The sequence below is a fragment of the Rhinoraja longicauda genome, chromosome 7 (assembly GCF_053455715.1).
Source record: "Rhinoraja longicauda isolate Sanriku21f chromosome 7, sRhiLon1.1, whole genome shotgun sequence".
Lineage (NCBI taxonomy): Eukaryota > Metazoa > Chordata > Chondrichthyes > Rajiformes > Arhynchobatidae > Rhinoraja > Rhinoraja longicauda.
In genome coordinates, this window is record NC_135959.1 from 41514398 (window position 1) to 41539092 (window position 24695).

At 44.8% G+C, this 24695-nt stretch overlaps 1 protein-coding gene across 1 annotated transcript in view; it reads left to right on the plus strand.

The window, feature by feature from the left end:
• LOC144595188 (NEDD4-binding protein 2-like 2) overlaps positions 1–24695 on the plus strand; it is a 37314-nt gene that overhangs the window by 1920 nt on the left and 10699 nt on the right. Inside the window, exons 2-4 of the mRNA XM_078402356.1 lie at positions 2982–3179; positions 8207–9183; positions 13111–13235. Coding sequence (XP_078258482.1) covers positions 3177–3179; positions 8207–9183; positions 13111–13235 — 1105 coding nt within the window. The 5' untranslated portion in view covers positions 2982–3176. The remainder of the gene's footprint in view (positions 1–2981; positions 3180–8206; positions 9184–13110; positions 13236–24695) is intronic.

Genomic DNA, 24695 nt, shown 5'->3' on the forward strand with positions numbered 1-24695 from the left:
GATTCATTGACCTCTGTAAATTGCCCCCAGTATGTCGGGAGAGGATGAGAAAATGGGATAACAGAACTAGCATGAACAGATTGCTTGCACACCTTGGATAGCCTCAGGCAGTTGCTAGGGAGAGGGAGAAATTTGATATAAAGGTAAATGAGATTTGTGGTGAGTACTTAAAATAATGTGATATTCCTAATAGTTTATTGGAGAAGTAAGACAATTTATAAACAGTAGATGAGAGTTATGGTGTTCACATTAAACTGGGCATAATCAGCTTATGTATAGAATGTGATATTATGTTTTTGTATACTATCAGCAAAAAACAACACTGAGATCAGTATAGTTGATAAAAAGTATATAAGCCATGACTTATTCTTGGGGAATCTAAAAGTAGCTGCAACCTGCCAGACCATGAGAGTGGAGAGCACAAGGTCAACTGTGTCGGCAGGATAAGAACTATTTGGGGGACTATTCTGCAAACCTGATTTGAAGAATTCACGTGCAAATTTGTGACAAAATTGGGTATGGATTTAGGAAGCAACAACATGTTTACAAACAACAGTGGTGAGATTTCAGGAAGAAATATCAGGTATGTTAAGTTTTATTCAATTGCAATCTTCCAGTGTTATTTTCCAGTTGATATTTGTATATATGCTATTAGTTCCTCAGAGTGCTGATGGTGCTATTGCACAAGGCCTGTACTCAGAACAGACACCTATTCTTATTTCCTCCACAGGTGTCAGTAGAACCTCTATTTAAAAATGAAAACTGAATTTAATTTGAAGTTGGTTCTCAAAGCTCTGTTTGCCTAAAAAACGGAGTGAAATAACACCATTTACGTCAAATGTACTCTACAAAGCATTGGAAGGTTCATAATCATTTTTAATTTTCTCGCCCACTGAGTCCACACTGACCATCAATCACCGTTCACAGCAGTTCTATCTTTACACACTTTTGCATCCACTCCCTACACACTAGGTGCAATTTACAGAGGCCAATTAACCGACAAACCCACACATCTTTGGTATGTAGAAGGAAACCGAAGTAAACTCATGCAGTCACAAAGAGAACGTGCAAACTCCACACGGACAGCATCCGAGGTCAGGATCTCCAGCAAAGTGAGACAGCAGCTCTATTAGCTGCTCCACTGTGCTGCCCCAATTTTAATCATTCAAAGCATGTGATCATGATTTGCTGGACAGACATTTATTATTAACAGCTCAAAGTTAGAATGATTTTATGAATTATTGAAAATGATCTGCAGTTAGTTAACTTTGTAGGCCCATACAAAGGATGGTTCACCCACATGGATGCAGAACTCGGGTCATAAAAGGAGGGTAGACACAAAAAGCAGGAGTAACTCAGTGGGCCAGGCAGCATCTCTGGAGAGAAGGAATGCGTGATGTTTCGGGTCGAAACCCTTCTTCAGACTCCTACAAAGAAGCAGGCATAGCTGGGGCCCATACAGGTGCCCATAGCTATGTCTTGGACTTGGAGGAAGTGGGAGGAATCAAAGGAGTTGTTGAGGGCGAGGACCAGCTCCGCTAGGCGGAGTAGAATGTTAGCAGAGGGAAACTGAATGGTTCTGTGGTCGAGGAAAAAATGGAAGGCTTTAAGGCCTTCCTGGTGGGGGATGAAGATGTAGAGTGACTGGACGTCCATAGTAAAGCAGAAGTCATTATAGGAAGGGCATATGAGGTATCCTGGACATAGGTCGGTAGAGATTTGACCAGGGGGGGATAGGATGTAATCGAGGTATGTGGAAATTATTTCTGTGGGACAGGAGCAGGCAGAAACAATGGGTCTGCCAGGGCAGTTGTGTTTGTAGATTTTGGGGGGAAGGTAGGCTGGGAAACAATAAGGTTGGAGGCTGTGGATGGCAGACAGCCAGCAGTGATGAAATCAATAATGGTGTTTGAGATTAAGGCCTGGTGCTCATCTGTGGGATCATGGTCCAAGGATAAGTAGGAGGAGGTGTCTGAGAGTTGTTGCCTGGCCTCAGCCCGGTAGTGGTCAGCGGACCAGACTACCACGGCACCTCCCTTGTTGGCGGGTTTGATTATAAAGTCAGGGTTGCCGCAGTGAGCGGAGGACTGTACATTCCGAGGTGGTGAGGTTGGAGTAGGCAAGGGGAGTGGAAAAGTTGAGACGGTTGATTTCATGCTGGCAGTTAGAAATAAAGAGGTCTAGAGAGGGTAGAAGGCCATTCTGGGGAGTCCAAGAGGAGGGGGACCAGTGGAGACTGGAGAAAGGGTCATATCTGGGTGGCGAGGACTCCTTCCAATAGAAAAAGGCATGGAGGTGGAGGCGACGAAAGAAAAGTTCTACGTCGTGGCGGACCCGGAACGTGTTGAGGTTGGGGGCGGAGGGGAATGAAAGTGAGGCCTCTGTTGAGGACAGATCGTTCCTATCAGAAAGGGGGAGATCAGGGGGGATGGTGAAGAAACAACAAGATTGGGGTCAGAGGAGGGCCGGGGAGTGGACAAAGGCCAAGGCGAGATCTGGTGGGGGTGATGGTGGGTGTTCAGAGAGGAGGAGGGGGGGGGGGGGGGGTGAGGACTATTGAATGGTGGGGTGTGGTTGGGGTAACCTGGTTAAAAGTAGGGGAAGGGGAAGAACCAGCACTACTGAGGTTTCCTGTAGGGTGGGGAGCAGTTGGACCCAGCAGAGCCAGACCCCGTGGTGTGGTCACGAGCCGAAACGTCCCATTCCTTCTCTCCAGAGATGCTGCTTGTCCCACTGTTACTCCAGCTTTTTGTGTCTATCTTCGGTTTAAACCATCATCTGCAGTTCCTTCTTACTCATAAGAGGGTATTGATGATTCATAAATCACCTTTTTATCAATCATTGGTGTTGACTAGTCACACAACACTGAAACAGGCCCTTCAGTACATGTTAATCTGAATCAGTCTGAAGAATGATCCGAACCGAAAGGTCGCCTGTCCATTTCTTCAACCGATGTTTTCTGACCTGTCGTGTTCCTCCAGCACTTTGTTTGCGGAGTATGTTGATACTTCAGCGCATCGCCGATTGAACTACAACTCCCAGCAAGCAGTGGGCCAATGACGTCGGCAGGGTGGCCATTTCCCGTTGTGATCCGGTCGGCGTTTAGTTGGAGTGATGGCATAGGAGGCCAATTTTATTTTTTTTAAAGGATTTTCACCCTTAGACCTCTCCTAGTAATGGTGAGTTTATTTTGTGACTAGTTCTGGATTTTGCTATTGTCTTTCAATGTTATGCTGATTTATTTGGTTGAAAACACTGAAAATTGGCGGCGAAGGGATTGAAGCAGGCCTAGTTACGACTCTGATGCTCCGGCCTTCCGATGAACTTTATAGTCTGCCAGCGTTGTTCTCGTTCTATTGTTGTTTTATGGATCATGAAGTTGGCTGGAGAAAAGATCTAGGTGATTCAGAATCTTATTTAAAGAAACGAAGCCACGGCCTTAAAATTGCTTATATCAAACATCGAAACTAACGAGAACATATGCATTTTGTTTGTTTGGTCTTCACATTTTTTAACGAAAATCGTAATTTTTCAATAATTCACTGATCAAAAAGCAACATTTATATACTGTTCGTTTATTGTGAAATCGTTGTTACTTCAATTCAATGCCTTATTCACAGACCTAAGAAATAATACTTCTTACATCCTACCACTAATTAGTATGATCGAGGCTGATTACAGGAAACAGAAAGTTGTTGGAATTTCTCTGAAAGCACCCGTGGTGAGAGAGCAGACATAAATATATCAAAGCAAGGAGGCACAAGAGATTGTAGATACTAGAATTTGGAACAGCGATCTGCTGGGGGATTTTTGTGGGATGAGCCACAACTGAGAGGGTGGGGAGAGTGGAGGAATGGTCAATGTTTCAGATCAAAACCTGATACAGTGTTTTGATCCAAAATATTGACCATTCCTTTCCACCCATAGATGATACTCAACCCACTGATTTCCTCCTATGTTTTGATTCAGTTACCTTTTATTTTGCTTTTTGGGTGGCTGGTCTGATCATTGGTCTCTGTTTTCTTTGATATTTCAACTTATGTCGAGCTTCGTTGGAATAGTATGAAAATGTACAACTATTTGCATCTATTGCCCATAATCTCAGATTTTCATTTGTAGTTCAACAATATAGAATTTGGAACAGCGATCTGCTGGGGGATTTTTGATGTCTGTCCGTGGGCATGGGGGAAGAGAGAGGAAGTTTTGTTGCCTTCCATCACAGTGAGGGGGTGTTTGGAGTCACTGTGATGGATGTTTGTGTTGGGGTTGTGTGTCTTGTGTTCTTTTCTTTTTGTGTGTTCTGTGACTGCTGGAAATGTAATTTCGTTCGGTATCTCGGTATCGAATGACAATAAAGCTCTGTATTCCTGTATATTTTAGCCTTGACATTCACAACCTTCTGATGCAAAGTATGTCAAAGATTCACGAATGCCTGAACTCCATATCCTAAAACCATGTCACCTTGCCCTACACTGTCCCACCAAGGGAAATATTCGCTTTATGTTCCTCGTCAAATCTTGTTATCTAATGTGATCAACTCTTAATTTTCTAAACTCCAGAAAGTATCAAGTTATTCTGCCTGGTTTTAACTGAAGTCATACACCTCATGATGGGAATTAAAATAGTGAAACTTCCAAGACTGTTGCCAACAAAAATATCCTTAAATAAGGAGAAACAAGGAACTGTAGATGCTGATTTCCAAAAAAAGACGCAAAGCCTTGGAGAAACTCGAGCAGAAGGTGGATCGGTTACGTTTTGGGTCGGAACCCTTCTTCAGACTAATTGTGGGGGGGGAAGCTGGAAGAGAGAATGGGCAGGACAAAGCCTGACGGGTAGTTGGTAAATACAGGTGAGGCGGGGATTTCATAGGCAGATGTTTGGACAAAGGCCAGAGAAAGGTCCTGACCCAAAATCTCACACAAGATAGACACAAAATGCTGGAGTAACTGTGGGACAGGTAGCATCTCTGGAGAGAAGGAATGGGTGATGTTTTGGGTTGAGAACCTTCTTCAGAATGAAGAAGGGTCTCGACCCGAACCGCCACTCATTCCTTCTCTCCAGAGATGCTGCCTGTCCCGCTGAGTTACTCCAGCATTTTATGTCAATCTTCGGTTTAAACCAGCTTCAGCAGTTCCTTCCTACACAAAATGTCACCCATCCATGTTCTCCAGAGATGATGCCTGACCCATGAGTTACTCAAGCACTTTGTCTTCTTTTCTTTAAATAAGGAGTTCAACACTGTACACAATACTTAATATTAAAATAGGCAAACAGCTGATACAATACGATAGAACTTTATTTATCCCAGATGGGAAATTGGTCTGCCAACAGTCATAAAACACAACAAGATACATGAAACAAGACATTAAAGTGACGAGTGGAAAGTCCAGGATAGGGGATGTGCAAAGATTGGGAAGGTAGGGGGGAAAGTGAGTCAGTCTACCCCACGACAGAAGGGGGAGGAGTTGTATGGTTTCATAGCCACAGAGGAAAAATGATCTCTTGTGGCATTCTATGCTGCATCTTGGTGGAACCAGTTTGTTGCTGAAGGTGCTCCTCAGGTTGACCAGTGTGTCATGGAGGGAGTGAGCTGCATTGTCCTTTTTAACACTCTTTTTGGCTGCACTGCCATTAGGTGAGATCATGGCTGATCTTTTACTTAAGCACCACTTTCCAGCTCTAATCCCATAATCTCTTACATTTGCTACCTAAACATCTATTGATCTGTCTTGAATATACTCATTGACTGAGCCTCTAAGACTTGTGAACAGAGAATTCCAAAAATTCATTCTATTCTGGATGAAGACTTTTTTCCCCCTCTTGGTTCTGGATGGCGAGCCCTTTATTCTGAGATTGTCACCACTCGTTCAAACACTGCAGCTATAGTAAGCATCAATACTGCAGATATCCTGTTAAACTCCTTAAGAATTTGATAGATTTCATTTAGCTCTCCTCTGGTCTAATAAACTCCTGGGAGTATTGGCCCAATCTGCTTGGCCTATCCTGTATGACATGCCTGAATTATCTAGGAATTATTCTGGTGAACTTTTACTGCATCACAGGGTTACTTGCCAAAGCTAGTCACATCACACATAATAAAGGCTAATCATTGATTTATCTTCCCAATTACTTGCTATTTTTGTGCAAGAACACTCATGCATGCTTCACTTTAGCATTCTCACACCCACTGAATATCTTTGCAATTCCCTTCTTTACATTCCATCTGCTTCTCTTTTGGCCAATTTACATGCACATGTTCAGTTCAAAGATACAGCTGGGAAACTGGCCCTTCAGTGCACTGAGTGCATGCCGATCATCACTAGTTCAATGTTATCCCATTTATGCATCCAGAGAGGCTGTTTTACAGAGGCCCAATTAACCTACAAACCTACACGTCTTTGGGATGTGCTTTATAAGCACCTGTGCTCGTCATAACTTATTTTTCCACGTTCCAATATAACCACAAACTTAACAACATTGCACTTGTTCACCATGAGCCGTACAGGCCTCAAGACCCCAAATTGTATTCATTCAATTCTGATGATGTATTCCTGCCATTTTTAATTCTGCTTCTTAGCATTGCTGGACATTCTGGTAATTCACATTAATTTGCCTGAACTTTGCTTGACTTCCTCCAGACAACCATGTTATCACATTTTTACCTTGATTTATAATATATACTAGACCAAGTGGACCCGTTGGGCCCATTCCTCGTAGACGGGGGACAGGGAAGGGGAGAGGGTGCCACTCACTCCAGCCTCGTGGCGCACCCCCCCCCCCCCCCGGAGGGACCTGGAGTTTGAGTGGTGGATTAGAAGATTTTTGATATTGGGGGGGGGGGGGGTCAAGCTCGTTTAGGACTTTGTATGCAAATAGGAGGAGCTTGAAATCGATTCTGTACCGTACTGGGAGCCAGTGGAGAGAGGCCAGAATCGGGGTGATGTGGTCTCTTTTATCCGTCAGGAGTCTTGCTGTGGTATTTTGGACCAATTGCAGGCGCAACGGGGATGATTGGCTGATCCCAGTGTATAGGGAGGAAATAAATGCGTGGATGATTTTTTTCTAGGAAAATTGGAGGAATGGTTTGATTTTAGCTATGGTACGAAGCTGGAAGAAACTGGCTTTTACCACAGAGTTGACTTGTTTGTCAAACTTAAAAGCGGAGTCAAATATCACGCCACGGTTTTTGACATGAGGTTTGCCTAGGGTGGATAGGCTTCCAAGGCTGCCTGTTGTCGTTTTGATGGAGTCGGGGGGGCCGAATAGGATGACCTCAGACCTGGTCCCATTTAACTGAAGGAAGTTCTGTGCCATCCAACATTTTATGTCCTCAAGGCAGTGCATGAGGCTGATTAAATTTAACCGGTTGTTGGGTTTCAGGGGGAGATAAAGCTGTGTGTCATCAGCATAGCAGTGGAAAGAAATGCCGTGCCTTTGAATGATTTGGCCGAGGGGAAGCTTGTACCGAGAGAAGAGAATGGGGCCTAGGATGGAGCCTTGTGGAACCCCGCAGGAGAGGCTAGCTGGGGAAGAGGAAAAATTGCCCATATTGATGGAGAAACTCCTATTTTTGAGGTAGGAAACGAACCAGCTCAGGGCAGCGCCATCTACGCCAACCCCGTACCGGAGACGGTCAATTAGGATGGTGTGGTCCACTATTGAACGTTGCGCTGAGGTCGAGAAGGAGCAAGATTGCACACACTGCAAGATTGCTACACAGTTGCTAGTTGCTGTGGAGCAGTGCTCTCTGCCGTATAAACCCAAAGCAGAATGGAAATGTAGTTGCAGGGCAGTTGTTGCAGGTTAAATTAGGAACGGTAACCTGATTCAAAGTTAAAAATGTTTTTCCGGACACTTTGAAGAAGGAAGAAATTAATCATGAGTTTGAAATGAAATATATACATATCTTTTATTTGTAGAGAATCGAATGAAATGAGAATACATTTGTAAAGTAAAACATTGTTAAATAAATATATTTTATTGCATTTATCATTCCTACAACAGATTTTTGTCTGCAAATGATTTAAACTATGAGATAGCACCAAATGTTTGTATTATGTATATTTAAAAACTTTCTTTAATCTTTATAGTTGTGGGGGGGAATGTAAGCATTTAAATATATATTTTATGTAGTTAAACTTTCAAAATTGTATTTAAGCAGCTAAAATGTATTACTAATTTAATCAGTGTTTATCATATTTATCAGATGCCTGGTTCAGAAATTAATACAGAGTCTTTAGAATTAAGTGATGAAGGAGCAATTATTCCAAGTTCTAAAAGACAAAAGACAGAGAACACTTCGACACAAATTGAAAACAACTCTTCCGATCTGGCTGCGAAGGAAAAAACTGACTATGTTCAACAACAGAATGAAACTGATGACCTTACCCCACACAGCAATCAGAACTTGCAGGGAGAAAGCAAGGACAAAGAACTGTCATCTGTTTCTTTACTTCAGGAGGAGACTGAGCAGTATAAAGAGAAGAATTGCATTACTGTACCCGAAAACCCACCTGAAATGGAAACCGAATTGAAGTTGTTTTATCAGGAATTGGGACAAATTGAAAGTGAGACTGATTTGGTTGCAAATGGAAATGTAGATGATTCACAAAACTCAACAGAAAGCAAAAAAGTTACAGTGAAGAAACATAGATTACATACAACTAACAAAGTTTGTAAAAGAATTGCAGACATGCAAAGTACATCTGGAATAATTAGTGACTCGCATTCACAAATTCTAACAACTGATCGCCCACATTGGAGTCACATGCCGACAAGATCTCAGTGCCCGCAGCCTTTCATAGGCCCTCAAGAAGCACCTCAGCCAAGACTCAAAGTACCACTTGCTGATCAAAGATACAATGTCTTATCACAAGGGGAAATTTCTCTTCAATATGACCAAAGGTTACTGACTAATAATTATGACTGTAACATTGCAGCAATGCCGGGAAAATTTGAGAGTAGTATTTTGCAGATGCAGCTCATGAGTAACTGTAGGTTGCAGTCTAGATATTTTCACAACTTCAGCCCACAAGAAAATACCATGCACCAGCAGGTTATGTTGAAGCCCAACTTGTGTCAGCAGTATCGGCAGACAGAGCAACTTACAAATCCAGCTATTGGAGATAAATTGCTTATATTTATGCGTGGTCCTCCAGGTTGTGGGAAATCGACACTTTCACGGTAAGTTTAATCCCAATTATTGCAGTTCAGTGCTTGATTTGAAAAGAATATGATTGTGTATATTAGCTTCACGACATGCATTGAATCAGATGTGTAACCCATTAGTTATCTGAAAAGGTATTTTGATCTGGATAAGCTTTTGCATTACGTGAAACGATTATGACAGGATGAGTTTTTAGTGCAATTTTATAACTTCAGAATTAAATTTTATTTCAATGAAAACGGTAGAAATATTTTTACTTTCATTTGTAAATAAAATGTAATCTTAACAGCAAGGAGAGAAGATTTTGAAGTTTCCATTTCATTGTCTTATTAAAGAGAACTAAACTGAAGATTAAATGGAAATGAATACATTGGTTAATGATGAAGGATAAATATTTACATTTGTAGATTCCCTTTCCAAGCTCCATTTTTGAGAGCACATCCATTATAACTGTGTGAAATTCTATCAAGTGCAGGACAATTATGATATTTAACAAGAGAAGATCCAGCTATCATCCCCTGACGTTCAATGGCATTATCATCAATGAATTCCCTAGTGTCAATATCTTGCAGGTTTCCATTGATCAAAAACTCAACTGGAATAGCCACATGCACAATGTAGCTTCAAGAGGTTGCCAGAGACGAGGAATCTCGTGCAGTGAATCTCGTGTCCCTTAACTTCCCCAAGCCTGTCTACCATCTAGTTTCAAAGCGCACGCAATCCAAAGCGAGCTCGCTATTTGGATTCAAAGTTTTTTTGGAGGAAAGAATTACAGGAATATCTGTGAAGAGTTGTACTTCCAGTTGGAAGCCTAGACCAATGGTGTGCCGCAGATGTTGATGCTAGGTCCACTGCTATTTATTCTATAAAATAAAGGATTTGGCGACAATGTAGTTAACATTGTCAGTAAATTTGCAGATGAAACTGGTGGTTTAGCAAATGGTGAGGAAGGATATTTAAGTTTACAACAAGATCTAGATTTTTGGGAAGATGGACCAGGGAGTGGCAAATGGAATTGAACTGGCAAGTGTGAGGTATTGCACTTCGGTATGTCAAACCAAGACAGGACATTTACAGTAAATAGTGGAGCCCTGGAGAATATTGCAGAACAGAGAGATCTGGCAATTTAAGGTGCATGGTTCACTAAAAGCAGTAATTCGGGTGGACAGTGTGGTAAAGAAGGCATTTGGCACACTTGCCTTCATTGGGAAGGGTATGGCGCACAAAGGTTGGGACAGCATGATGCAGCTTTATAAGTCATTGGAGTACTATGTGTTGTTTAGTCATGCAGCTGTAGGAAGGATGTCATCAAGTTGGAAAGGGTGCAGAAGACATTCACCAGTATGTTACCTGGTTTGCAGTCTTGAGTTAGAGGGAGAGATTGGATCAGCTAGTACTTTTTTCTTTGGAGCGTAGGAGGGGTGACCCTATTGATGTCTGCAAGATCATGAGAGGCATTGATAAAGTGAACGCACACAGTCCTTTTCCCAGGGTAAAGATCTCTAAATCTAGAGGGCATAGGCTTAAGGTGAGGTGGAGAGATTTAGAAGGGGCACGTTTTATGCTCGGGTGGCAATGTGTAACTGGAATGAGCTGTGAGAGGAATTTATAGAAGTGAATAAAATTATGACTTTTTAAAGATATTTGACAATAGACAGTAGGTGCAGGAGTAGGCCATTCGGCCCTTCGAGCCAGCACCACCATTCAATGTGATCATGGCTGATCATTCCTGATCATTCTCAATCAGTACCCCGTTCCTGCCTTCTCCCCATCCCCCTGACTCCGCTATCCTTAAGAGCTCTATCTAGCTCTCTCTTGAATGCATTCAGAGAATTGGCCAATAATTTGGACAGATATATAGTTAGGAAAGATTTAGAGAACTATATGGGCCAAATTCAGGCAAATGGAATTAGCCCATTGTGGGTAGGCCTACACCTTAAGGACCATGTCTGTTCAAGAAGACAGCTCACTGACACCTTCTCCAATCTAATCGCACTTTTGTCCTGTACATTTGCAACTATCCCTAGCAGCATTGACCTGGATAACCACAGGAGATGCAACACCTGCCCAACAACTTTAATTTAGAGATACAACGTGGAAACAGGCCCTTTGGCCCACCAAGTCCGTGCCGACCAGCAATCCCCGCACACTAACGCTATCGTACACACATTAGGGACAATTTACAATTATATCAAGCTATTTAACCTACAAACCTGTATGTCTTTGGAGTGTGGGAGGATACTGGAATACGCGGAGAAAGCCCTTTGGACTTTTTCCCTTCCCAGCATCCGGGTACCTAAATTGTATTTTTGGTTCATTTTTTGCCTGAACTTCTTCAAGTTAAGTGTTCTGTGTTGGTGTTCACAATGTGGTACCCTCCACATTGGAAAAACAAAACAAACATCTGATTGTGAATCATCTTGAGTTCAGACCACAGAAGGGGATCCAAAGCTTCCAGTTACCTGCCACTTTAATTCTCTATCCCACTCCCATTCTGAACTTCTGTCTATAACATCTTACAATGCGAACCAATGTAAGCCTGTGGCATGCAGAGGCCACATCTTCTTCCTTTTAGACATGTTGCAACCTTTTGGACTCGATCTCAAATTCTCCATCTTAATTAAAAAAAAAAAATTCTGTCTTAGAATGAGCAATTTTTGCTGTATTATCATCCATCTATGATTTTGGCTCAATTTTTGTTTCTCCAATAATTCAGCCAGAACTACTAGGTGTATCCCACATTCTGTGTTTGGTAACACAAAGAAGCATAATTATCTTCCAACTGCCCTTTTCAGCTTATCACAGATATTTTCTCTTTCTGCTTCATTCCTCCCACCAATTTTTTTGCAACTTAAAATTACTCTTTTTAATCTTCTTTCTGGTTGCAATGAAGAGCCTCTGCCCTAAATTGGTATCTCTGCTTCTCTACTTACAGAAGTGGCATGACCTGCTGAGTGTTTCCAGCACTTTCAGTTTTTCATTCACATTTTTAGTTTCTGCAGGTTTAAAAAATTTGTTTTTCCTTTTTGGGTGTTGGTGAGTGTTATGGATCCTCAGGGGAGTGCAGGTTGAATCAGGAGCATGGCCCATCGGCATAAGAGAGATGAAGAGTGAGGTACCAATATTGATCAAAAATTGCAACGGTTAGTCTATAAGGTGCTGTGAAAAGGGGTTAACAATAACATTGTAAAATGACCTCTAGGAATTAGGTTGTACAGTAATTGGGCATTGGTGATACACCTGAAATATTGTTCATAGTTTCAATCTCTTAACGTTAAAAGAATATAAGAACAATCGAGGGTGTGCAGCAAAGATTCACCAGATTGGTTTCTGTGATGATGGGTCTGTTAAATGAGGAAAGATTAAATAGACACAAAATACTGGAGTAACAGCGGAACAGCAGCATGTTGGACCTCTGTTCAGTCGAGTTCTATTCAGCAGGTATAAAGGCTCGGTCTTTGATTGCTTTTAAAGTAAGGATTTGGGAATAGAGTCAGAAAATATGTGTAGCCTTCAATTTACTATGAATGAGGTTTGCCAATATGACAAATGCTTTGCCCAAGAATATTCATTATACATTTCTAGTTTATCTGTTCATTATAAAACCAAATAGTTGGAGAATGCTTCTTGCCTGCATTTCAGCCTCTGGTCCAAAATTAATTTGTCTATTCTAATCTGCGAAATATCCCGACCAAACTCTTGTATTGTCACTGTGTAGGAAGATGCTGGTTTAAACTGAAGATAGACACAAAAAGCTGGAGTAACTCAGCCGGTCAGACAGCATCTCTGGATTTTTCTTCAGTGATGAAAGATTCAAAATTTACAATAAATCACCCCATATTTATTGCATGCATAAGGTGCCGATGTTTAGTATATACTTGGATTATATTTGGGAGTGCAATCAAATAACCAATATAGTTAATTTTGTGTATTTCTTTATACAGGTTGCTATTAGATCAGTGTCCTACTGGTGTGATCTTGAGCACAGATGATTATTTCTGTCAGAACGGCGGTTACTGCTTTGACCCCAGTTTCCTCGTGGCAGCTCATGAGTGGAATCAGAACAGAGGTATGCCGCTTCATTTAATAACTCGCCAGATATTGCCCTCTCATTTGTATTAGTATTGATTCAAAACAGTCAGATAAACGTGTGAGGTAATTGTACCTATTTGATTCCTAAAGGATAAACATTTATGGATTACACAAAGGAAAATTTTATACAATATATCTCAAGTTGCAAGTCTCAAGCAATTTCCTTTAACAGTGTAAAAAGTGAACATTAGGCTACTGAAAAAAAAGCTGGAGTTCAAAATTCCAAGTATTTTTCAGTGGATTGGGAGGTCACAATTAAATTTCAACTACAGTGTAAATGAATCTTGAAATTTTATATTTATGAATAGTTGATGGATTGATATATGCAAGTTTTAAGAGCTTTATCCACAATATTTTCTAATTTAAGATACAAATTTCTAATTTGTGTTGGCTAACTTGATGAAGGTATCAGCCATTCTCACTTGATTCATGATCTCTCGCTATGAAGTTCATAATAATAATAATAATAATAATAATAATAATAATATTCATTTATTGTCATTGCAACGAGTACAACGAAATTAAAAAATAGCCAATCCTGACGGTGCGTACAAACATATATGCAATAAATGCAAAAACAAATAAATACATAAATACAATTAAATACAATTATATTAAGTACAAGATTTTTTAACGGTGTTGCCTAGTGCAAAGGTAGTGTTCAGTTCTCGTATGGCCCTGGGGTAAAAACTGTTCTTAAGTCTGTTTGTTCGGGATTTGATCGACCAGAAACGTCGACCAGAGGGCAGATGAACAAACAGACGGTGGCCGGGGTGGGATGGATCTTTTATTATTTTGCCTGCTCTACTGAGGCAGCGTAGGCTGAACAGGTGCTCCAGGGAGGGCAGTGAGCAGCCGATGATCTTCTGGGCCGTCGTGATGACCCTCTGAAGGGCCTTCCTGTCCTTTTCTGAGCAGCTGGCATACCATGTGGTTATACAGTATGCCAGCACACTCTCGATGGAGCAGCGATAGAAGGACAACATGAGCTTCTCCTGCAGGTTGGTTTTCCTGAGGATCCTCAGGAAGTGGAGTCTCTGCTGTGCCTTCTTTACTGTGGTGATGGTGTTGGTAGACCAGGTAAGATCCTCTGCGATGTGCGTACCCAGGAACCTGAAAGCTGGTACCCTTTCCACACAGACCCCATTGATGTAGAGTGGGTCGTAATCTACACTGGTTTTTCTAAAGTCAATTATAAGTTCCTTTGTTTTGGAGGAGTTCAGGACCAGATTGTTCACTGAACACCATGCTGCCAGCCTTTGGATTTCATCCCTATAGGCTGTCTCATCTCCTTCTGAGATGAGTCCAACCACAGTCGTGTCATCCGCGAACTTGATGATGGTGTTGGTGGGATGGGTGGGGGCGCAGTCGTGAGTGTAGAGGGAGTAAAGGATGGGGCTCAACACACAGCCCTGTGGTGAGCCGGTGCTCAGTGTAATGGTGGAGGAGAGGTGAGGGCCTATTTTGACGGTCTGGGGGCGGTTGGTCAGGCAGTCCTTGATCCATTGGCAGATGGTTTGGGAAAATCCAAGGTCGGAAAGTTTGGTGACCAGTCTGCTCGGGATGACCGTGTTAAAGGCAGAGCTGAAGTCGAGGAAGAGCATCCTCACATAGCTCCCCTGGTGTTCAAGGTGGGTCAGTGCAGTGTGAAGAGCAGTATCGATGGCATCCCCTGTAGACCTATTTGCTCTGTAGGCAAACTGGCGTGGGTCGAAGGTGGGTGGGAGGCTGGCTTTGATGTGCTGCAGGACCAGTCTCTCGAAGCACTTTGTGATGACCGGTGTGAGTGCTACCGGACGGTAGTCATTAAGACCGCTGATGACAGACTTTTTCGGCAGTGGGATGATTGTGGCGGACTTCAGGCAGGGAGGGATGGTGGATTTTAAAAGGGACAGGTTGAAGATTTTTGTGAAGACCTCAGATAATTGGTCTGCACATTCCCTCAGCACTCTGCCTGTCACACCATCGGGGCCTGCAGCTTTCCTGGGATTCACTGCTCTGAGCACGCGCTTAACATCATACTCCTGCACAGTGAAGGTGTTGCTGTCAGGTGCTGGAGAGGGTGTTATGTCTGCCACTGTAGCTTTCACCTCGAAACGAGCAAAGAAACAGTTAAGTTCCTCTGCCGGCGAGGCGTCGCCGTCGGCAGTTGTGCGGTTGCTGGTCTTGTAGTTGGTGATGTGCTGGATGCCTTGCCATACCCGCCGTGGGTCATTGTTGGAAAAGTGGTCCTCAATCTTCCTCTTGTAGGACGCTTTGGCATCCTTGATGCCTCTCTTCAGGTTGGTTCTAGCAGCACTGTATAGAGCTCTATCACTAGACCTGAAGGCGGTGTTACGGTCCTTGAGGAGAGACCTGACATCCTTTGTCATCCAGGGTTTTTGATTGGGATACAACCGGATGCGTTTGTCGACGGTGACATTGTCAACACAGTTTTGGATGTAGCAAAGTACAGTTGATGTGTACTCCTCCAAGTCCTGATCCTCAAAAATATCCCAGTTGGTCCTTTCGAAGCAATCCTGCAGCTGCGAGGAAGCTCCTTCAGGCCATGTCTTAACAGTCTTTATGGTGACTGGAGCTTTCCTCCTGAGTGGGGTGTATGCTGGAGTTAGGAATATGGACAGGTGATCTGACTGCCCCAGGTGTGGTAGTGGTGCTGACCTGAAACCCTTCTTAATATTTGAGTAAACCTTGTCTAGTGTGTTTTTCCCCCTGGTAGCACATCTTATGTGTTGTTCACATGTTCATCACTTTCCAAATTTTCTGCAAGCTTTTCCTTTTATCTGCACAGCTACTGGCAATTGACAAACGTTAACTCTGCTTTTCTTTTCACCGGTGCTCTCTGACCGCTTGAGTGTTTTCATAATTTTTAAATTTTAATTTCTGATTTCCAGCACCTACAGTTTTTTCAATTTTCATTCACTGATGTACTACTTGGATCTTTATGCTTTGACCAAAAATGGAGACAAGTTAAAGTTATGCTTTGTTTTTGTTTGACAACATTTTCAGAATGGTAATTGGTCAGGTATTTACCCCTTATTGTAAATGATCCTCCATTTAACTTCATTTTATACTGTTGGAGTTTCAAGCATTTGTGCTCAGACTTTCCCCTCCCTAACATAACATAATTTAAGTAATTTGTTTGGCTCTGGAAATCATGGTAATGGTTTCTTCAGAGCTTGTTTGATTGTTAAACAATTACATTTGAGTTTCACAAACGCTTCAGTTTTGCCACAAAGTTTTATGATCTGGCTTCAGTGCCTTTTGTTTAACATTTTTATGGCAGCCTATAAAACGAACTGGGCTTTTTTTATAATAGGGAAGAACCACAAAGAGGAATTCAAAGAATAGAAGTATAGATGCTTGAAATCTGGCAAAATATGAAATACATCCAATTTTTTGTTTTTTCCCGTCCGGTTTTATGTTGAACAGTGCTGGAAATTTTAAAATAAAAATGATAATGCAGGATATACATAGGCAAGCACACATGCGGAAAGAAATATCCAATGATTTGGATCTATGTTTTTTTTCCCTTAGAACAGCATAGCTATTAGGTCTTTGTTTCGGATTAGGTACAGTTTGTAGAAACCTAAATGCAATGACTCTTGATTTAATCATACTTTCAAACAGGGGGGATCTCTGAGAAGAGTCACTTTATCAGAATTCAGCATTAATGTGTACTAGACGGGCGTGGACCCGTTGGGTCCAAATCTCTCCTGTGGGTGCTCCTGCGGACGCGGCAACTCCCGTTGGGTGCAAACCCCTCCTGCGGGCCCGGCAACCCTCCCTGAATTGATCCAAAACTCTCCTGGCAACCTTCCGTGTAAACCTCTCCAGCGGGCGCGGCAACCCCCGTTGGGTGCAAGCCTCTCCTGCGAGCCCGGCAACCCTCCCCAACTGGCGATCCGTGGACCTGTTGCCGGCCGGGGAGTGTCCCCCGGGGCCGTTGGTGAGCGAGGGCGGGAAGGGGAGAGGGGGCCACTCACGTCAGCCCTGGGCGTCCAGAGCGAGCCGAGGACCCGTTGGGTGGAAACCTCTCCTGCAGCAGCAGCTCGGCGGCGAACAGTGGTGAAGGTCATCTTGTTCGACCCTCTGCCGCTGTGCTGCACCACGGGAGGAAGGTCAGGCATGGGGCAGGCCGGGACGGGCGCCTGTCCTCCCGGCGGGTGGGGGGGAGCACATTTATTAAAGTTTATTAAGTTAATTGTTTTTAAAAAGTAACAAAACTTGATTTATTGAGACCTCAGGGGAATGGGGAGTATGGTGGGCCTAGAATTGTTGCACTATCGTGTACCGTTTTGGCAGTATTTCGAGAACAAATATATCCACAAACACAGAAACACAAGATGAGAGTTTTAGTAAAAACCTAGACTGAGGTGAACCCGTTAGGTCCAAATTTCTCCTAGGGCCTCTCCTGAGGCAAGCCTCCCCCAACTGACGATCTTGCAGGCCCGGCAACCCTCTCCAACTGAAGAAGCCCGTTGCCGGGCGGGGAGTGTCCCCCAGGGCCATGGGCGGGGGACAGGGAAGGGGAGAGGGAGCCACTCACCTCGGCCCCATGCCGCCAGAGCGAGTCATGGACACAAAGCCCCTCTTGCATCGGCCTAGCACCCTCCCCTCCCCCACTTGTCCCCCCCAAACTGACCCACTCGCCCACTGCATCCCCCCTCAACCCCCCCTTATCCCCCCCTCACCTACTCCATCCCCTCCTCAACCCCCCTTAAAACTCCCTCAAACTTCTGCATTTGTCTAGCACCCTCCCCTCCCCCTCTGGATTTAGTGTTGTCCAATGAACCAGATTTAATAAGGGAACTCAAAGTAAAGGAACCGCATGGAGGTAGTGACGATAATTTGATTAGTTTTAATCTGTAATTTGAGAGGGAAAAGGTAAACCAGGAATGTCAGTGTTGCAGTTGAACAAAGGGGACTATGAAGGCATGAGAGAGGAGCTGGTCAAGGTCGAATAGAAAAGGATCCTAGCAGGAATGACGGTGGAACAGCAATGGCAGGAATTTCTGGGCATAATCCAGAAGATGCAGGATCATTTCATTCCAAAGAGGAAGAAAGATTCTAAGGGGAGTAAGAGGCAACCATGGCTCACAAGGGAAGTTAGAGATGGAATAAAACTAAAAGAAAAGATGTATAAGATAGCAAACAGTAGCGGGAAGCCAGAGGAGTGGGCAACTTTCAAAGGACAGGTATGTAGGTTAATTGGCTGGGTAAATGTAAAAATTGTCCCTAGTGGGTGTAGGATAGTGTTAATGTACGGGGATCACTGGGCGGCACGGACTTGGAGAGCCGAAAAGGCCTGTTTCCGGCTGTATATATATGATATGATATGATATGAACAGAAGATAGCAAAACGGGCAATATGGGCTGAAAAGATGAGGTACGAAGCGAAGCTGGCGAAAAACATAAAGAAGGACAGTAAAAGCTTCTTTAGGTATGTTAAGAGAAAAAGATTAGTAAAGACAATTGTGGGTCCCTTAAAGGCAGAAACGGGTGAAATTATTATGGAAGTGTATTATTATACAAGGAAATGGCAGGAGTTGAACAGGTACTTTGGATTTGTCTTCACTAAGAAAGACACAAACAATCTCCCAGATGTACTGGTGGACAGAGTATCAAGGGAGACAGAGGAACTGAATTTTTTTTTCATTAGGCGAGAAATAGTATTGGGTAGGCTGATGGGACTGAAGGCTGATAAATCCCCAGGGCCTGATGGTCTGCATCCCAGGATACTCACGGAGGTGGCTCAAGAAATCGTGGACGCTTTGGTGATCATTTTCCAAAGTTCAATAAATTCAGGGATCAGTTCCTGTGGATTGGAGGATAATGTTATCCCACTTTTCAAGAAATGAGCTAGAGTGAAAATGGGGAATTATAGACCAGTTAGCCAGATGCAGGAGTCAATTATTAAAGAGGTAATAATGGCGCATTTGGATAGCGGTAAAAGGAGTGGTCCAAGTCAGCATGGATTTATGAAGGGGAAATTCTGCTTGACCAATCTTCTGGAATTTTTTGAGGATGTGACAAGTAAAATGGATGAAGGAGAGCCAGTGGATGTAGTGTATCTAGACTTTCAGAAAGCCTTTGATAGTGTGCCACATGGGAGGTTGGTGAGAAAAATTAGAGCACATGGTATTGGGGGTAGGGTGTTGACATGGAGAGAGAATTGGTTGGCAGACAGGAAGCAAAGAGTAGGAATAAACGGGTCCATTTCAGGCTGCAGGCAGGCAGTGGAGAGTGGAGTGCCGCTAGGCTCGGTGCTGGGGCCACAACTATTTACAATATAAACATTGCACAAAAAGTAAGGAAATTTGTGTTTGGTAGATTAGTTCTTTGTTGTAACAATGCTTCTTGGCAATAAATCTTATACCGTTGGAAAGCCTGTTTATTTCCCTTTTAAATGGTGCCACATTTGTAAGGAACATGCATTTGTGGGATGAGCAGCAGAGCTGAGTATGTGGGTTGCGCCCATGAAAAATCTACCAAATCTCTGCCAATGCCAAACAGCTTATTCTGCCATTGACTCTTGTTCGGTGTTGTTTGGTGGATTGGATGATTGAAGTCTGGCAATTTAACAATTTATTCATTTAATAAACAGGAGCCTCAGTAGCGTGTGGAAGAACCATACACAGCCACAACAGCCTGGCACCTCCTCATGCTGGTCACTAGCCTGGTCACACACTATTGTGGGATGGCATCCCATTCTTCAACCAGCATTTGTCGCAAGTCAGCCAACGTGGTTGTGTTGGTCACTCTGGCACGAACAGCACGCCCAAGCTGATCCCACAAGTGTTCAATGGGGTTGAGGTCAGGACTGCTGGCAGGCCATTCCATCCTCTCCACTCCCAAATTCTGGAGGTAGTCTCTGAGAAACCCTGCTCTGTGGGGGCGAGCATTGTCATCTTGGAGGATAGAGTTCGGTCCCGGACTGTGGAGATATGGGATTGCCACTGGTTGCAGAATCTCATCTCGATATCTCTCTGCATTGAGATTGCCTCCAATGATGACAAGCCTCGTTTTTCCAGTGAGGGAGATGCCGCCCCACACCATCATACTGCCTCCACCAAAAGATGTCACTCTATCGGTGCAGCAATCAGCATAGCGTTCTCCGCGTCTTCTCCACACTTTGACCCTATGATCCAACTGCCGTAGGCAGAATCTGGACTCATCGCTGAACATAACGTTCCTCCACATGTTCAGGTTCCAGTGCACGTGTTGCCGACACCAGCGCAAACGGGCCTGACGGTGAAGGGCAGTCATGGCAGGCCTCCTGGCAGCCCTATGAGATCGGAGATCGGCTGCGTGCAGTCTGTTCCGAATTGTCTGGGCAGAGAGCCGTCGGCCATATCGTCCTGCAAACCTTGACTGCAAATCTGTAGAAGACAGCCTACGGTTCCTAAGTGCTGACAGGATGAGGAAACGGTCTTCTTCAGGTGTCGTCTTCTTGGGACGCCCACTTCGCGGCCTGTCTCTGACATCCCCTGTTATATGGAACTTGGCCTTCACTTTGGAGATGGTACTAGGGCTCACTCCAAATAATGCCGCAACTTGGTTTTGCGGAACACCAGCTTGAAGTTGCCTTATCGCACGGGCCCTATCCAGATCAGTCAAACGTGGCATGCCGATTCTTGGAGCAGACACCTACTGACCACTGTAGCAGGGCCCATGCTCACAGATGCTGCCAATCAGGTGCCAATCAGACACCTGATTGTCAGCACCTGGGGGTACCAGAAGCTCAAAACAAGTGTCAATAGCAACGGCAGAATAAGCTGTTTGGCATTGGCAGAGAAGATTTGGCAAATTTTTCATGGGCGCAACCCATATACTCAGCTCTGCTGCTCATCCCACAAATGCATGTTCCTTACAAATGTGGCACCATTTAAAAGGGAAATAAACAGGCTTTCCAACGGTATAAGATTTATTGCCAAGAAGCATTGTTACAACAAAGAAATAATCTACCAAACACAAATTTCCTTATTTTTTGTGCTGTTTTATATGAATGATTTGGATGATGGAATTAGAAGTAACACTAGCAAGTTTGTGGATGACACAAAGCTGGGTGGCAGTGTGAACTGAGAAGAGGATGTTAGGAGGTTGCAGGGTGACTTGGACAGGTTGAGTGAGTGGGCAGATGCATGGCAGATGCAGTATAATGTAGATAAATGTGAGGTTATCCACTTTGGCGGCAAAAATAAGGAGGCAGATTATTATCTCAATGGTGTCAGATTAGGTAAAGGGGAAGTGCAACGAGACCTTGGTGTCCTTGTACACCAGTCACTGAAAGTCAGCATGCAGGTATCATATCATATCATATCATATATATACAGCCGGAAACAGGCCTTTTCGGCCCTCCAAGTCCGTGCCGCCCAGCGATCCCCGTACATTAACCCTATCCTACACCCACTAGGGACAATTTTTACATTTACCCAGCCAATTAACCTACATACCTGTACGTCTTTGGAGTGTGGGAGGAAACCGAAGATCTCGGAGAAAACCCACGCAGGTCACGGGGAGAACGTACAAACTCCTTACAGTGCAGCACCCGTAGTCAGGATCGAACCTGAGTCTCCGGCTCTTCATTCGCTGTAAAGCAGCAACTCTACCGCTGCGCTACCGTGCCGCAGTGAAGAAAGCTAATGGCATGTTTACCTTCATAACGAGAGGACTTGAGTACAGGAGCAAAGAAGTCCTTCTGCAGTTGTATAAGGCCCTGGTGAGACCACATCTGGAGTATTGTGTGCAGTTTTGGTTTCCTAATTTGAGGAAGGCCTTCCTTGCTATTGAGGCAGTGCAGCATAGGTTCACGAGGTTAATCCCTGGGATGGGGGGACTGTCATATGAGGAAAGATTGGAAAGACTAGGCTTGTATTCACTGGAGTTTAGAAGGATGAGAGGGGATCTTATAGAGACGTATAAAACGTCAGTCGGGCAGGTGCCGCATCCCCTCCCCCTCCTCCCCGCCCCGAGCGAGAGAGGCAACGGCGACTACACTTCCCGGCGGCGGGGTTGAGGGCGTGCGAGGGGGGGGGGGGAACGTGAGAGCAGTAGCGCTCTCGTCACCTCGCACGCTCATTGGCGGGCACTCCCGTCTGTCGGACAGTGCCGCATTCCCCCCCCCCCCCCCGAGCGGGAGAGGCGACGGCCCGTTTGGTCTGTGCACGTGCGAATGCGCGGTTATCGTGGGCCCCCCTCCCTCATTGGTCATCACTTGAGCGGGTCCCATTGTGACGTCATACGCTGAGCATGGCAAGCAAAAGGTGATTAAGGTAATACAAGAGCAATTTGAATGAAACCCCAGGACAATGGTGAGTAAGGTGGGCCTAAAATTGTGCGGGTCGTGTACTGTTTTTTGGTCGATAAGAAGGGCATACAGGAACGGACACAGAAATAACAGGAACATACAGAACAAACATACAAGATGAGAGTTTTAGTACTATAATATATACTAGACAAAGTTGGGCCCATTCCTCCACCACCCCCCATTCTCTCCTTCCCCCAGCCCCACTCTTACTCTTCCCCCACCCTGCCCTTTCCCCACCAACCCTCCTTTTCCCCACTCTCTCCTCCACCCACCCCCCTCTTCTCTCCTCCCCAGCCACACTCTTACTCTCCCCTACCTCCCCTTTCCTCAGCACCCCCTTTACCCCACTCTCTCTTCCCCCCACCACCAACCCCCTCCCCCCCACCCCGCTGTCCCCCTCCCCAGTCCCACTCTCCCTCCCACCCCTACTCCCTCCTCCTACGACCCTCCCCGTCCCACCCACTCTTACTCTCCCGGAGTGGCGGACTACTGGAGTCGGGCAGCGCGGCGCCGGCTGTGGCCTAGCCGAGCTAGGATTACTCGCGACGGTTGTGGGGGTAGGAAAGAGGAGAGAGGAGAGAAGTGAGGGGAGAGAGGAGAGAAGTGAGGGGAGAGAAGTGAGGGGAGAGAGGAGAGAAGTGAGGGGAGAGGGAAGGCGGTGATTGCGGGCGGACGGCTCCGCTAACGGCGTCCATCTTGTTTGTGGGAGTGAAGAGAGAGTCCGTGCGTGCCATATGGTGACGTCATATGCACAGCAGCCCTTGGAAAAAGGTGTTTAGACATGAGATTTTTGGACTTTAAAAGCTCGACGTTCAGTTCTCTCTTGTTGGGTCTCTTCATTCCTTCTTTCTTGTGCTCTTTCTCGGTCATGCTCTCGACGTTCAGTTCTCGCTTGTTTCTCTTTATCCTTCTTTCTCGTGTTCTTTCTCGGAGATATTGGATACGTTGAGCTCTTTCTTGTTGCGTCTCTTTATCGCTTCTGTCTCGCTCTCTTTCTCGCAGATATTGGAGACGTGCACATCGTTTGTACCCTCCTCTTGGCATGATGTTAAAAAGAGGACACCTAAACACAATCTCAGTTATTAATGAACACGGAAGTACTTGATGAAAATGGAAGACAATTAAAGTTATGAAGTATTAGATGAAAATGAAAATTTAAAAATTTATTAAGTCGTAAACACGATCTTTATACACGACAGTTAATTTATAAACTGCCAAACACAATTTGAGTTATTAATGAACACAGAAGTATTAGATGAAAATGGAGATCACTTTTTGGGCCCATTCCCACATCCCCCATTCTCTCCCGCAGCGCCACTCTTACTCTCCCCCACCCCCCCTTTCCCTACCACCCCCCAGTCCCACTCTCCCTCCCACCCCCACTCTCTCCTCTTCCCACCCTCTCCGTCCCCCCCCACTCTTACTCTCCTGGAGCGGCGGACTGCTGGAGACGGGCAGGGCGGCTGTGGTGGACTGCTGGAGACGGGCAGTGCGGCAGCGGCTGTGGCCTAGCCGAGCTGCGATTATTCGCGGCGGTTGTGGGGTGGAGAGATGCGAGGGGAGAGAGGAGAGGGGAGAGAGAGAAGCGAGGGGAGAGAGGAGAGGGGAGAGAGAGAAGCGAGGGGAGAGGGGAGCCCCTGATTGCGGGCGGGCGGCTCCGCTAACGGCGTCCATCTTGTGTGTGCGAGTGAAGAGAGAGGCCGTGCCTGCCGTATGGTGACGTCATACGCACAGCAGTGCTTGGGAGAAGGTCTTTAGAAATGAGATTGTTGAAGTATAAAACGTCTGTAATTTTAAAAATATGAGCGATTTAAATGAAATTGTTATAGGCACTGGCGGTGAGAGTGGTGATTAAGGTGGTGCTAAGTTCTTTTCTAAGGTCGACTTGGTCAGGGGTTATTATCAGATCCCTGTGCGACCGGAGGATGTGCCGAAAGCCGCCATCACCCCTTTCGGATTGTTCGAATTCCTGCGTGTGCATTTTGGCCTTAAGAACGCTGCGCAGGCATTCCAACGCCTGATGGACACTGTGGGGCGGGGGCTCGATTTCATCTTCATTTATATGGATGACATTCTGGTGCTCGAGGACGTTCCTTTTGGTCCCGCCGGCATCACCGTCCTGTGTGA